The 15,344-nt window shown below is 37.1% G+C and overlaps 1 protein-coding gene across 2 annotated transcripts in view; it reads right to left on the bottom strand.

The window, feature by feature from the left end:
* The window catches only part of CDADC1 (cytidine and dCMP deaminase domain containing 1), a 46,156-nt gene that overhangs the window by 10,130 nt on the left and 20,682 nt on the right, over positions 1–15,344 (bottom strand). For both annotated transcript variants that reach the window (XR_003422109.2, XM_015068887.3), the window contains exons 5-7: positions 9,187–9,756; positions 3,859–3,908; positions 616–785 (exon numbers count right to left, since the gene is read on the bottom strand). Coding sequence is in view for 1 of the 2 variants with exons in the window: in XM_015068887.3 (XP_014924373.1) it covers positions 616–785; positions 3,859–3,908; positions 9,187–9,756 (790 nt within the window). In the remaining variant the exon portion in view is untranslated. The remainder of the gene's footprint in view (positions 1–615; positions 786–3,858; positions 3,909–9,186; positions 9,757–15,344) is intronic.

Below are 15,344 nucleotides of genomic sequence, written 5' to 3' on the forward strand. Positions count from 1 at the left end.
CCAGTTCCATCCACGTTGCTACAAAGGGCCATATTTCATTCTTTCTCATTGCCACATAGTACTCCATTGTGTATATAAACCACAATTTCTTTATCCATTCATCAGTTGATGGACATTTAGGCTCTTTCCATAATTTGGCTATTGTTGAGAGTGCTGCTATAAACATTGGGGTACAAGTGCCCCTATGCCTCAGTACTCCTGTATCCCTTGGGTAAATTCCTAGCAGTGCTAGTGCTGGGTCATAGGGTAGGTCTATTTTTAATTTTTTGAGGAACCTCCACACTGTTTTCCAGAGTGGCTGCACCAGTTTGCATTCCCACCAACAGTGCAAGAGGGTTCCAGTTTCTCCACATGCTCTCCAGCATCTACAGTCTCCTGATTTGTTCATTTTGGCCACTCTGACTCGCTCAGCAAATTTGAAGGTGTGGAGGATCTCTGGCAATGGCCTCAGGTCAGACAGCCCAGACCAAGTATATCTGAAATTATACTTCTGAGAAGAATATTTCTTAGAATTAAAAAAAGAAAAGAAAAAGAAAGAAATTATAGCTAAAAGAAACTAATTTCAACTAACCCTTGCTACATTTTAAAGAAAAGACATGCAAACAAATTTCATACCTAAATGTCAAGGCATTCTGTTCCGCATGTACAATGTATCTGAATTTCCTTATTTCTCTGTCTTTCTGTTTATCATCCATGTGTGGGAAATCAGCATACTCGGACCCAACAGGAAAAGCATTATAACCGCATCCTATGAAGTACATGGCACCGGTTCCATCCCAACTCCTCTGTGAGAGCAAGCAAACCAACAAAGCTGAGCTGTCAACATAGAAGGGCATCTGGCAGTGTATTTAAAGCCTGGCATCACACTTTATATAACCAATTCCATTTTCTGTCACCAAAAAAAAAAACAAAAAACAAAAACAAAAAAAAACATACGATCCTACACCCTCCTGCTGCAACATAGTTTTATCAAAGCTAAATTTTAAGAAGTCTGATCATTTCTAACGTATAATCTCAAGGCAGTCCTTGGTGTTAGCTATTAAACACCAGCCTGTTTAATTCACAAACTGTTTGACTCGATTCAGACATCTTTCCCCAAATAAATTATAAGATCCTGAAAAACAGAAACCATGCTTTATGCCTCTTTTTTATGCCTTAAAGTACACCTATTAGAGTGCTCCACACATAACAGGTACTCCATAAGTAATTGTTAATTTTGTATATGCTCTGTACTGTTCTACTGGTTAGCAAACCAGAAATGCTGAAAATATTTTGAACAATTTCAACTATTAGACTAAAAATATGCTGTAGTGATATTGCTGGAAAATAAAAATGCACTTTCCTTTAACTTCATATTTATTGTGTATTTATTTATATTGTGTATATATATTATAAAATAATATATATATAAAATAATACATATTTAATGAATCTTTTTACTTAAGTGGCTTTTTTAATTTCTCATGGTCAATGGCATATTAGGTATAACATGAATGCTTTCAGTTACTAGAGTGAAATATTTTATACAGCATATGTGTTTATAATAATTTAGAATATACTATAAACCACTAAATTTCAATATATTATAACTACTCATGTGATAATATCAACATACTCATTACTATGGCAGCTTGATAAAAATCATTGTTATGATGAGCCAATAAACACAAATAAAATGTTATCTCAATAATAATAATAAATTATTCTTGAGCATTTACTAAATGTCAAACATCATGCCAAGTTTTTCGTGTATTATTTAATTTAATCAATCCTCACAACAATCTAGGCAGTGGTACTATTACTTTTCCCATTTTACAGATAAGGAAACTGAGGCCCAGAGAGATTAAACTTGTCTGGGTTATAAATGCTAGTGACATAGCCAGAATTCAAGCCCAGGTTGCTGGACCCCAAACCCATGTCTTTCCACTTTACCAGGCTACCTACCATAGATAACTTGACTGGAAACTTAAATTCTCTACAAAGCACTTGAGAACCACATGTTAAGCCAAAAGGCTGCTGGGCATTCATGTCAACACAAATGAGAGTTCCAGCCATAGGCCAGGCACTGTGTTGGGAATACAGCTGCAAGCAAGACAGGGTCTTCCTGCCCTCATAAACTGGAGATAAGAACCTGTGCACATAATTTCAACTGTGATGAGCATCATAAATTAGGTGCACAGAATGCTATGGGAGTTTGTGGCAGAGGAACCTATTCTATTAGGTGGTTAATAGGTGGGGCGAGTTAGGTAGAGTCAAGACATCTTTTGAAGGTGGAATTTATAGCACTTGGTGATTGATTGATTATATATGTGTAGTAACAGGGAATGGTAATGGTGACCACTGATGAAGGAATAGGTTGGCAGGGAAGACACTGGATTATTGGCTAGGTTGAACGTGAGGGCCTTATGACACATCCAGGGAAATAGTCAAATTAGTTGCCATGAAGTCTACTGAAGAAGAATCTAGGCTCCCTACTCACCTTTCAGCTAGCCTTATAGTTACTAAGTATCTCTTGATCTCACGCCTTTCCAACCCAACCCCACAACTCTGAGGCTTCATCATCTCCTTTTTCTTAACTCCCTATTTGCTGTCCAGCCCCACTTCATTCTCCTTATAATGTAAATCTGATCAAATTATTTTCCCACTTAAAATATTCTTGGATTGCACTGTCCAATACAGTAGCCATTAGCCACATGTGGTTGGTCTGAATTCAGAAGCACTATTAAGTGTAAAATACACACAGGACTGTGAAGACTGAATACTCTCCCCAGATGCAGAATATTTTATTAATAGCTTTTATGCCAATTACAGGTTGAAATAATATCTGGAAATATGATTAAATAAAATATATTCTTGGGACGCCTGGATGGCTCAGTTGGTTAAGCGTCCGACTTCGGCTCAGGTCATGATCTCACAGTTTGTGGGTTCAAGCCCCGATCGGGCTCTGTGCTGACAGCTCAGCTCAGAGCCTGGAGCCTGCTTCCAATTCTGTGTCTCCCTCTCTCTCTGCCCCTCCCCTGCTCATGCTCTGTCTCTCTCTGTCTCAAAAATAAATAAAACATTAAATATATATATATTCTTAAAATTAATTCACCTGTTTCTTTTTTTTTTTTTTAATGTGGCTCCTCGAAAATTTAAAATTATGTGTAACTTGCTTTTTATTTCTACTGGTTAGCACTAGAGTATCCCACTGTAGAAAGGATAAACTCTCTGCATGGTATGCAAAGTGCTTCGTGGTCCGGTCTAATTTTTTGCTACACTAACATACAGATAGTGTGCACAATACTCCACTATGCACACTACAGCACACACTACACACCAAATCACTTGAATTTTCTCAAATTCTGTCTTGTACCCTCTACCTTTGCCTCTTATTTTCCCAGTCACGCTGATTTGCTCTGCCTGATGCCTTCCTACGCATTCTTCAAGACTAATAAATAGCACCCTACCTCCTCTAAGAATATTTTACTCATTTCTCCAAGCAGTGTAGAGATTTCTGCTCTCTGCCCTCCCAGTGTCACGTTATAATTACATTTATATACCAGCCCCTTTTTCGTTCCCCTGTCTCCATTAAGAGACTATTTAAGGCCACCAAGGGCAGGAAACGTGGTCCTTACCTCCCCACTGTTCATTGTGGCACAGCGCCTACCCTGTGAAAAATGTTTAATAAATGTTTGCTAAATCAATTAATCTACCTAGACAATTGTTGGGGGAATGATCAAATATTTATCGAATTTAACAAATGCACCAAAATGAAATATTAACCTCAATGGATCAATAAAATATAATGCACTTAAGATTGAACTAGGTTTAAACAAAATCAAGGTTAAATGTTTAAAGAACTATTTTCATACTTACAGATTTTCCTTCTGCCCAAATGACTGCTCCAACTCCAGTTTTATGATCCTCTGAAAGATAAATATCATTTAACACAGCAAAAATCAGTGATTTGTTAGTTTCAGAAATACAAGTTTCTAAAAACAGTACATAGTATTGAAACATAATTCACAATGTAGCAGCAATCCTTGATATCTTCACTAACTATAGAAATAAATACCTTTTTATTACTAAATAAATTTGTGTAGTAAAAGTTTACCACTAAAGTAAATACTTTCAGCATGGAATATGGGAACCAGGTACTAAATAACCATACAGTGTCATTACCAACCCAATCACACATGATCTATATGCTGAGCTCATTACAATGGCAGTGCCCACAGTCAGATCACCGCAAAGCTGTAACCAGAACTGAGGGTAATTTTATAGATTCTCCACCAACAAATCAGTCTCTAAAAGACTATTTCTAACAGATGATGAAAATGACTTAAAAAGAAGTTTCTGAACTAATGAATTTAATGTAACAATAATTCACAACAATCAAATCTGTCTTCTAGCATTTTTTACACTCTAATCATGGAAAATACATTTTATGGAAATATTGTTGCTAAGAAATAAAGCTCAAACTTATAATACAAACAAAAGCAAGTTTTATGGGCTTTCATACCTATATGAAAGTCCTTTTCCTGACCTTCAGAGTTTATCTCAATGGAAAAAGAATGCCAACTTAGTGAATGATGCTCATTTCTAAATCAAGTGGCAGAAGTTATAAACATAAGGTTACAATTTCCCTGCAGAACCAAAACCTCTACAACAAATAAAGCTGTAGTTTTTAAAACCATGAATCTGAAACAGAAAGTTTTAAAAAACCAAAATAGAAATGCTGCATATCAAGGATTTACTTTTTCCTTTTACTAATACAAAGATAAGTTTCAAATTTCTAAAGACAATTATAGAGTAATTATGAAAACCACAATATTTATCAAAATCTTAATAAGGGACTGATGTGGTTAAGCAGGTACATTTACACAGAAACAGTAACAATCTGGGAACTTACTCTAGGGCATTTTCATATTGGTAAGGATTAAATGAAACTGTAGTTTCACTCCACAATTTCCTAAAAGTTAATCCCTCCAATGATAACTTCATTCCATCTAGGTATTAAAAACTAGTTTGCCTTACAAATAAGTTAATTTTTAAAACTTACGATACTATAATAAAATTCCCCATCTTCAGTTCAAGCAAGCTCAAGTTTTCACAATTATATCACAAAGCATTTGTGTAATTTATTTTAAGCACTTTTTACCCATTATCTCATTTTTACCGTAAAGGTAAAGCAGATAAAATTTCCTTTTCTAGATGAGAAAACAGGCAAAGTAATCAAGTGACTAAAATTTAGCCCACTAAATGAAATCTACCCCTCCCTTTGACATTAAGAATTTCGTAACAAAGATTTCCCTTTATTGAATGCCCAAGTGGGACAATGCTGAAAAGTTCCTGTATTCATGAAATTTATAGTCTGAAGTGGGAGACAGACAGGAAGCACCCATGTGCTGTGCTTGTGCTAGAATGGAAATGAACCCCATGCTGAGGAATGGAGGGTATGGGAAGGCTTATTCTAGAGTGGAGATTCATGGAAGAGATTTTGCTGTAAACAAAACTTTGTTCCTTCCAAGACGTGCAGAGTATAACATAAGGGTGGAAAAGCATATAATTATGGCTTTATGCTCATTTCTAAGGCAGGTGGCAGAAGTTATAAATGTAAACCAAAACCTTTAAGTAAAACTATCCTTAATACATGTACAAACCTGAAACAAAAAATGAGAGACTGAAATAGAAATTCTTCATATGAAGAGTCTATTTTTCCTACCATCAACACTAAGTATTTTTCATGTTATGTTTTTTTTAGTCTCAGGAGCCACTTTTTCTGTTTCAGTCTGGGGACAGGCTAAACCTTGTCAGGAGGGGAAAAATGCAATTTTCCCTCAGTATGTGGCTCTACTGCCTTTCGAAGTTTAGTTAAACCAACAGAATATTCTTTTCTATGTCTCTTAAAATCAGAATAAAATTTTATCCAAGTTAGATGGAGTAGATTTCACACAGCTCCAAGGTCGGATGACAGATGAGGTAATTTCTCAAGAATCTTTTCATGTCTGCAATTTGTAGACATTCCTCCCCATAATCTGCTCATTCACAGGTTTTCTCTCTCGGTATACCTTTGAGGGAAAAGGTCAACTTATTATATTCACTGAGCCAAATTTCTGAGACTCCAATCACCAAAAGTCAGAGAACTCTTCAGACCACGATTCTGGAACACAGGTGTGGTTATTTTAGCTCCAGATTCTGTGGTCATGTCAGCATTTGCCCAAGTGTGGTCCACAGCCACTTCATCAGAATCACTGGATGTTTGTTAAAAGGAAGACTCCTGGCTCCCAGGGAAATCTCCTGAAGTGACCTCTCCAAAGACTTCAGCCAGGGCTCAGGAACCCACATTTTTCATGAGCATCCCCTCTGATTCATAGGCAGAGAAGCAAGTTGAGAACCACCAAGTTATGATCTAAAACAGTTACCTTTCATAGCTTCTCCAACCTACTTTCATCATCAATGTTGTGGTTCAGGAGGAAGGCATAATCCTCAGCTTTGAAAAACACTTAGTCTAAGGGAAAATGGGACCCCCAAAAAAGATTTAAAAATCACACTTAAATCAGGTAGACAAGATGCAATGCCCTCTTTTTTCCCCTCTCTAGAGTCTAAATGAATTTTGTCACGTTTTTGCTACCTCATAGCTTCCTTTAATGACACCTCTGTGGATCCTATTTATTCATCATTTAAAATACAATTATTAAGCACCAGCTTCTCAATTACTTTTAGAAGTCTGTTGTTAGAGGTTCTGGAATTCATTTCACTCATATTTTTAAATAAAATGGTTTAATGAAATGGTGTCTTCACCTATGCAGTGAAATAAAATCAAAGTAAACTGAACAGTGTGAAATTAAAAGCCTGAGTTGTTAGGACACTCCATCAGGGGCTATCTACCTTGCCGGACTGCCCTCAGTGTTAAATAAGATACATATACAAATTGCCTGGCTCTGTGCCTGACACATTCTAGGTGCTTAATAAATTGTTACTGTTATATAGGTCCAGTATTTCTCATCTGAAGTCCCTTTTATCAAGGTTTGTTTTTTTCTTTTTTTACAGCTTGATGTACTTATTTCATGGTCACACCTAACCAAATATTTAGTGCAAATATTCATACATTCTACTCCACATGTATGTGTTTGATTATAATGCACTGTGCCAGACCCCCTGGAATGCTGTCATATACAATACATGTACCATATTACTTTCTGAACTCCTTTTCATCTGGCTCCAAGAATTTTGGATAAGGGATTGTGGACCATTTAACTTTGGATATAAAAAGATTTCCTTTATCCACTCAGCACATCATGCTGAGCATTAGTGCTAAGGAAAAACTGTCCCTTCCCTGGGAGAGCAGAGAGTGGAGTGGAGTGCATGACAGAGAGTTGCATCCTATTCAAGATTTGGGTTCCAGGCAAAAAAGCCATCCACGGTAAAAAAAATTAACCTGTAAAAATCTTTTAAGTTACCCATCAAGAGCAGAAGCACAACTTCATGTATAAAACTCCGCACAGAAATAGTAGATACATTTATAGAGTATCTTATAAAGAACATAGATGCAAATTTCTATCTATGCATTACTGCACCTTTACACACTGGAATCCTACATGGCACGATGAGATGTTCTCCTATGAGAAGAGGTACTGAAATCAACTAAAAGAACAGCAGATTCCGATCTCCCAGCTTACGCTCACCCTGGAATCAACTGAATTCTAATTAGCAAAGGAGAATTAATTAGTGAATTATAGCTGCAACAGCTGTTCCCATTTACGTTTCTGCCCTTCCAGTATGGTTTAGAGAAAAATTATTTACAAGGCTGTTTTTGGCAAAGAGACTAACGTGCAGTCCACAATACAACATAATTACATTAAATCAGTCTTTTACATAATTGTTTGGAGTCATATAGCTTGTGCCTGTAGTAGAACCACATTCTTTAATAAGAGCTGAGGGATTATTAACCCTGCTGAATGGCAGAATCCCTTGCAGAACTTTAAAAATTCATACGCCTAGGCCACACCCTTAGGAAGCTCTGTTCAGTAGGTCTGGGTTGGAATTTGAGCAATTGGACTTTTAATAAAATATTAATTGTGATTCTGAAATGCGGTCATTGAAGATCTCCATTCTACTGAAAGTACTTTGATTGTGGTCTTTGTTTAGAATATACTGCAGACCAGTGGTATTTGTATGGACCTTTTCTTAAGATTTTCTTTCTTCTTCTTTCTTGGGATAAGCTAAAAAAATCCTCCATTCACCAAATCTTACTCTACTGCTCCTCCTGCCTGTATTTTTCCTCCTTATTTCAAAGTCACATTTAAAAAAGTGATCAAGATTCTACTTTGAAAAATCTTACATCTGGTAAGATGTGAAAACATTGTTCTATAATTAGAAATACAGATGCCATCTTTTATCACAATAAAGAAAATTCCCAATAGTTTCCTTTTTCACATATATACTCATGCACAACTTAATAAAGTTAAAAATGTTTGATTTCTCAACTTGCTGATGGAAGACATACCAGCAATGGGAAGAATTTGTCAATATTCCTTTACTTTAATTCTGTTATTTTGAATTCATTTTTTATTGTAAAGATTTTCAAAGTTTTTATTAAATACCGAATACACTGGGGCGCCTGGGTGGCTCAGTTGGTTAAACGTCCGACTTCAGCTCAGGTCATGATCTCGCAGTTTGTGAGTTCGAGCCCCGTGTCGGACCCTATGCTGACAGCTCAGAGCCTGGAGCCTGCTTCGGATTCTGTGTTTCCCCCTCTCTCTGCCCCTCCCACGCTCATGCTCTGTCTCTCTCAATAATAAATAAACATTAAAAACATTAAAAAAAAATACCAAATACATACAAAGTACTGAAGAGTTAATTAAAAATGAGTAATTTTTGGTTCTCTTTCTCTTTTTGTCCCATCTCTAGTGGAGAGCTCAATGAACAATGAGAACACAAAAGCAGGAAGAAGAAGGTCCTACATAATCAGGCCCTGATTTATAAATGTAGCACTGAATATAAGGCCGCAAGGAATCCTAAAACTGCTCTGAGTTGTCTACTCAAGGGTCTCGCTAACTTCTACACATATGACCAGCAAAACTTCAGTACTAAGAAAGAGTAAATGAACCCTACCATGGATGACATGAATACCATTTTACTTCTGAGACAAATACAACCCAATCAATCAGCCCCAATTTATGCACTAAGCATGTAACTCACCAGTTCGATATGCCAATAACCTGGCCTGAACCATGCAGTGCCTTGCAATTTCTTGTGGCAAACTTTGATTGTGAATTTCATTAATCTGTTCAGTATTACCACAATAAAATCCGTAGTGCTTAAAGTTGGGCACACTGGAAGCTACTGTGGCCAAAAGGAGGATAAGGTCTTTCATGTTTTGCCTTAGATTGCTAAAGTATGGATTTTCACAGAGGTTCTCCAAACCTATAGTCATCAGTATTTGCTTATGCATGTCTTCATTTGGAACCAAAAATAACATTTCAAATTCTTTTATTCTTTCTTGTTTACATTCAGAATAAAAGTCAACGTTAGCATCCGGCAGTGTTTTTGCAATTTTTTGAATAAAGTCACATTTGTAAGAGGTCTCCTCTACAAACTGCACCATATAACACACCAAAGGCTGAAGTAAGACACACACGTGGGCCCGACTGTTTGACTTCAATCTTTCCACTGCTTTGGCATCTAACTTCGCATCTTCAGAACTAGAAGCCTCAGTAAGCAAACTTATTTCTGGATCAGCAGGCCAGTATGAAATTCGGTTAACTCCAGCTGAAATACAAAATATGAAAGGTAGTTATCAGACACATGCTGAAGTTAAAGGTTTTCATGATAAATCCACCATATCACTGTGGTAGATCCAGAGGTCCCAATATAATAAATGTCCATTATGAAGTCAATTTTAATATAGGCAGAAGGTTGGCAAACTATAGCCCATCGGCCAAATCTGTCCCATTGCCTGTTTTTGTACAGCTGGCAGGTTTAAGAATGGATTTTATAGTTTTAAATAATTGCAGAAGGTCAAAAGAATGGTATTTTATGACACATGAAAATTTTATGAAACTCAAAATTCGGTGTCTATAAATAAAGTTTTATTTGAAAACAGACTCACCCGTTCATTGACATACTCTCTAGCTGCTTTTGCACAACAATGGAGTAGCTGAGTTGAATATCTGTACAGACACCATATGGCCTGCAAAGCCTAAAATATCTACTATCTAGCCCTTCACAGGAAAAGATGGGTGATCCTTAACAAAGCTCATGGAAGATACTTGTGGAATCACTGGCTTTGCCAAAGTGTGGTCCCAAAGCCCAGTGCCAGGACTAAATACCAGAGTCCTACAAGTAATCAAGTGGCTGCTTTTAGAAATATCAGAGCCAACAACTGATACTGTCCAGAGTTTGTATTTGAAATAAACAATTCATCCATATGTGAAAAATGTACCTATGCTCTGAATTCTTCCTCTGGGAAGCTACTCTAAAAAGTTATTCTAAACAGAAACAGAAAAAATTCATGCATGCATATATTTAGTGCAGCACTGTTTAAAACAGTAAAAATATAGAAAAAATCTAAATGGCTAAAATAATGTGAGGGCAACAGTGTGTGTGCGTACGTGTGTTGGGGGGGATGGGGAAACAATATTAATTTTTTTAAGTCCACAAAATTAAAAACAAAACAATAAACTTGGAATTTTCAATGTGACAGTAGGTTAGTAATCTTTAATATACAGAGAAGATTTTAATTCATTAACAGCACATATGAATTGACAAGAACAATAAGGCCTCGAGAGAGGCAAAATGATATGATCAGACAATTTACAAAATAGAAAACAAAACTAGATTACAAACAGATGAAAAAAATATTTTGCATTTGAGAGGGAACAATGAGATGCCTTATACAGGGTACAGCATTAAGCATTCAAATGTTCATTAATTAATTAGTCGTTTACAAAGAGACCCCTTTGCTAATATCTCCTGCAATTTCAGCTAGGAAAGAGACTTTTTACGATTGTGCCCAGAAGCGAAAAGACAGATGGCCCATAGGATGTCCTACATTCAAAGTAACAGATGAACTAAAAAATCTTAGTTGAACAAGCGCACATTTCTATCTACTCCCTGCTACTCCTGAGTCTTACTGTGGCTTGGGTTATAAATCAATTCTGAAGGCCTTGGAGCTAATATTAGAAGTTTCCGGTGGCTGCATTTCACCTTCCCCCTGTTGGGAGTTCTCATAATCCATTTCCTACTCAGTAGTGATAGTCAATCTTTCATCTAAGCATCTGGTTGCTTCTAGTAATCCTGACTTAAGGAGAAGAGAGGATGACTAGTCTTTGGACAAATGTTCATGTACCAGTGGCAAATGCTACAGCAGAGGTTTTCAGATTTGTTGGTTTGTTTCAGACTCTGTTACACTCTTAAAATTAATGAGAACCCCAAAGAGCTTTGTTTATGTAGATTGTACCTACTGATATTTACTGTATCAGAAAATTCAAACAAATTTCAAAAAATATTTATTAATTCATTAAAGGAACAGAGAACCTACTATATATTAATATAAATAACAGTTTAATAAAAACAAAAACAACATGTATTTCCCAAAACAGCAACAAAAACTAGTTGAAAAGAATGGCATTGTTTTAAATGTTTACAAATTTATTATTTAGCTTAACAGAAGATAGCTGGGTTCTCAAATCTGCTCCTGCTTTCAATCTGTTGTCATAGGTTTTCACTGAAGTATATGAAAAGTATCTGCCTCACAAAGATGTGTAGTTGAAAAAGGAGTATTTTAACAGCCATTTCAGGTAAGTGAATTTTCTTCTTTCATACTACATAAAAGTTTGACAAGGGATAATTTCTTAAAGGTTAGTTACAATGTGGAATCTGGAATATAAGAACAAACTTTTTGTACAATTATGCTAAAGTCCATTGGTTTATTGTGCACTTAGAATGGCACTTTCGCTCATGCATGACTTTGTAGCACCATGCATTGGACATTTGGAAATACTGGTTTACTGATTTTATAATATTAAAAAAAAAAAGTCCTATTCATTAATATTACCATCACTGATATCACATCAGAAGAGTCTTTAAGTGTCGGGAAGCTACATGTTGCTCATGATGGTGGATATGAGTTTTTCAAAATTCTAATTTTCACTTGAAGACTCAACTTTTTTTTAAGTTTTATTTATTTTGAGAGAGTGCATGCACATGAGTGGGGGAGGGACAGAGAGAGAGGGAGAATCCTAAGCAGGGCTCAAACCCATGAACTGTGAGATCATGACTTGAGCCGAAACCAAGAATTGGATGCTTAATCAACTGAGCCACCCAGGTGCCCCTTGAAGACTCAACTTTTATTATTAACAAATACTATCCGTTGTTTTGAGAGAATGCTGCCAAACAGCCAAGTGTAAAGAATTAAAGTTTGTTAGTTCACAGTGTGTTCAATGAAAAAAAGTGGACAATTCAGTTCATAACATAAGCATAAAGAGTTAGGGGTCCCCAGAAAAAGAAAGAGAAGTCATTTTAGGCCCCTAGCTCTGCTCCTCAATCTATGCCTTACCAGCTCTAGTCTCCCCAGCACTTCTTGCAGAACTTCCTAGGAAGTGTCAGAATTGCAAAGAAATGCAAATGGATTTAAGGGGTGCCTGGGTGGCTCAGTTGATAAAGAGATTAAGCCTCTGACTCGAGCTCAGGTCACGATCTCACGGTTTGTGAGTTCAAGCCCCGTGTGGCGCTCTGTGTTGACAGCTCAGAGTATGGAGCCTGCTTGGGATTCTGTGTCTCCCTCTCTCTCTGCCTCTCCCCCACTCGCACTCTGTCTCGCTCTCTCTCTTTCTCAAAAATAAACAAACATTAAACAATTTTTTAAAAAATGCAAACGATTTTAAGGGAACAAAGGGAATGCAAAAACTAACAATCTCTACCAAAATAGCCTAATCATTTCAGTCACAATAATTCAGTGGTAAAAACTCACAGTGCTGTTTCAAAAGTAAACAAGGCCCTGCACTCCCTAACAGAGATAAGAAGCCCAAGACCCCATCCAGCTGATACCAGCTCTCGGTGCTTGCCCATAGCCCCTTATTTGCTGCAAATAGTTTCCTTTGTGTGACAACTCCACCAAGGATCTGCCTCATAAACTCCAGTTAGTGTGGATACAATAACTCAAACAGCTGCACCCAGTAAGTGGTTTTCCTTCAGGCAACCTTCATACTCAGGTTTGTAGGGCAAGTGCTTTAGGCCCACCTCCTATTTTTTTCACACCAAATATTAAAAAGATGTGTACTCAAGGGTTGGGATTTAATAAAATTAATAATTTTTACTGTTTCATCACAGACATTCTTACATGAAACTCTCTTTTTTTTTAAAGTTTATTTATTTACTTATTTGAGAGAGAGAGAGAGAGAGAGAGAGAAAGAGAGAGAGAATGAACAAGCAGGGAAGGGGCAGAGAGAGAATCCCAAGCAGGCTCCATGCTGTCAGCACAGAGACTGATGCAGGGCTTGATCTTACCAACTGTGAGATCATGACCCGAGCCGAAATTCATTCAGACACTTTACCAATTTGAGTCATTGAGGCACCGCATGAAACCCTCTTTTTTAACTCCAAGTTCGTGGCCTTGAAGAGTACAAGGACTACTATCAGCTTGATTCATACTACGGCAACAGTAGTTTTACTCATCATTGTTTTGGTACTATTAGTATAAATGTAGTATCATTATGAAAACAATTTTATCTTGTGGACCATTAAGAATCCAAAAACCACATTTTGAGAACCACCATGCTTAAGAAACGTTTCCTTTAACTGACTTAATAACTTCATTATAGCATGGGGCTAAACCATGACCCTTCCCAAGATAAAATATATAAGCCGACGATAACTGCAATTTTATTTATATATGGGCTTAGAACTAACACGAAAGCATTTCCATGGTAGGTCCTTCCTGATTTTCCACACTTCATTTGTTTTCCCAGGTTCAAACGTCTTAAATCAAAGACATGAAGCAGTGGTGAGTTACTTGCACTCCCCTATCTTTCTAATTCTTTCCTTCTAATTCTGATTCTCTAACAGCTCTGAGGCTATTAAGAGGGCTTCCAGCATAGTCAGCTTAGCACAAAACACAACTATGTTTTATTCATTTTTCTCCCTTGACTCTAGGAGAGATCAGTCAACACATATTTTGCTCTTTTCACATTCTTTTCTTTCTATATCAATGCCACCATCTCCACCTATTTTATACCATGTTTACACCCGGCTAATGAGCTCTCAACCTCCTATCTTTCCGTGTTTCAATTCAGTAATAAAAAATTCAAAAGTGATAATAGACATTTTAATCATGTTACATCCTGCTCAAGAAGGTTCAGTGGCTCCATATTATTAATAATAGGGTTTATAGGTCAATGAACACAAGTGACCTAAGTAAAATGAATATCCAATCTGCACAATCAATTGGTAAAAAAAAAGAAAACGGAAAAACTGTCCCCACCACTCTCATACCTATCTCTCTACTCATAACAGCAGGGAAAAGACTATAGAACCCAGTGGTATCTGTGCTCTACCTGCTTGAATACTTGCTGCAGGCCAGTAGGCTCTAGCCATGTGACCATTTCTTCTGGAAGTGCTTCCACCTGTAGCTCAAGGGCACTGCCTTTACTATGGATCTGGTCTTTAGTCTTAAGACTTTCATGTAAATAAAAATAGCTCTCCCTCAAAACAAGTGTAGGAACTCTGTTCTATAAGACAAAGCCCAAAGGCCATACAGTTTTTCAAAGTTCTCCACTAAAGTCCCAACCTATCATTTTAAACCATCTGCCACTATTCTTACCAATAATAATTCTCCATTTCAAACCACTGACTCCCAAAACCTTGCTTCTCACAAACTGATGACCTCACATGTGCTGTCCCCCTCACCAGGAATGTGTTCTTCCTCCTCTACATCTGACCCATCAAGATCCAGCTTAAGCCCCAGCCTTTCATAACATGCCAACCTGCATGGATCACTATTTTGCTTCTCAGTTCAGGTATTACTTAACAGCCTCTATCACTCATTTGGTATTTGATGTGTTACATTAAATTGTAACACAAATAACCCAAACAGCAACTTGAAGAAGAGGATTAATAACTATGTAAGCCCTTTTATTTCTCCCCAGAAGCTCTCCAAACCCATCTTTTTGGGTTTTTAAGGAGGCCTCATTACAGAGGCACAACTGATTAAGTTATTGACACTGGTAACTGAACTCAAACTCCAGTCCCTCTTTCCTTCCGAAGAGGTCTGAGGAGTGAGGTTGAGATTTCCAATGCTCTAGTCACCTGGTTAGCTCCCCTGGCAACCAGGCCCCCATCAGTGGTGTTTCCCAAAAGCC

The sequence above is a fragment of the Acinonyx jubatus genome, chromosome A1, assembly GCF_027475565.1.
Source record: "Acinonyx jubatus isolate Ajub_Pintada_27869175 chromosome A1, VMU_Ajub_asm_v1.0, whole genome shotgun sequence".
NCBI lineage: Eukaryota > Metazoa > Chordata > Mammalia > Carnivora > Felidae > Acinonyx > Acinonyx jubatus.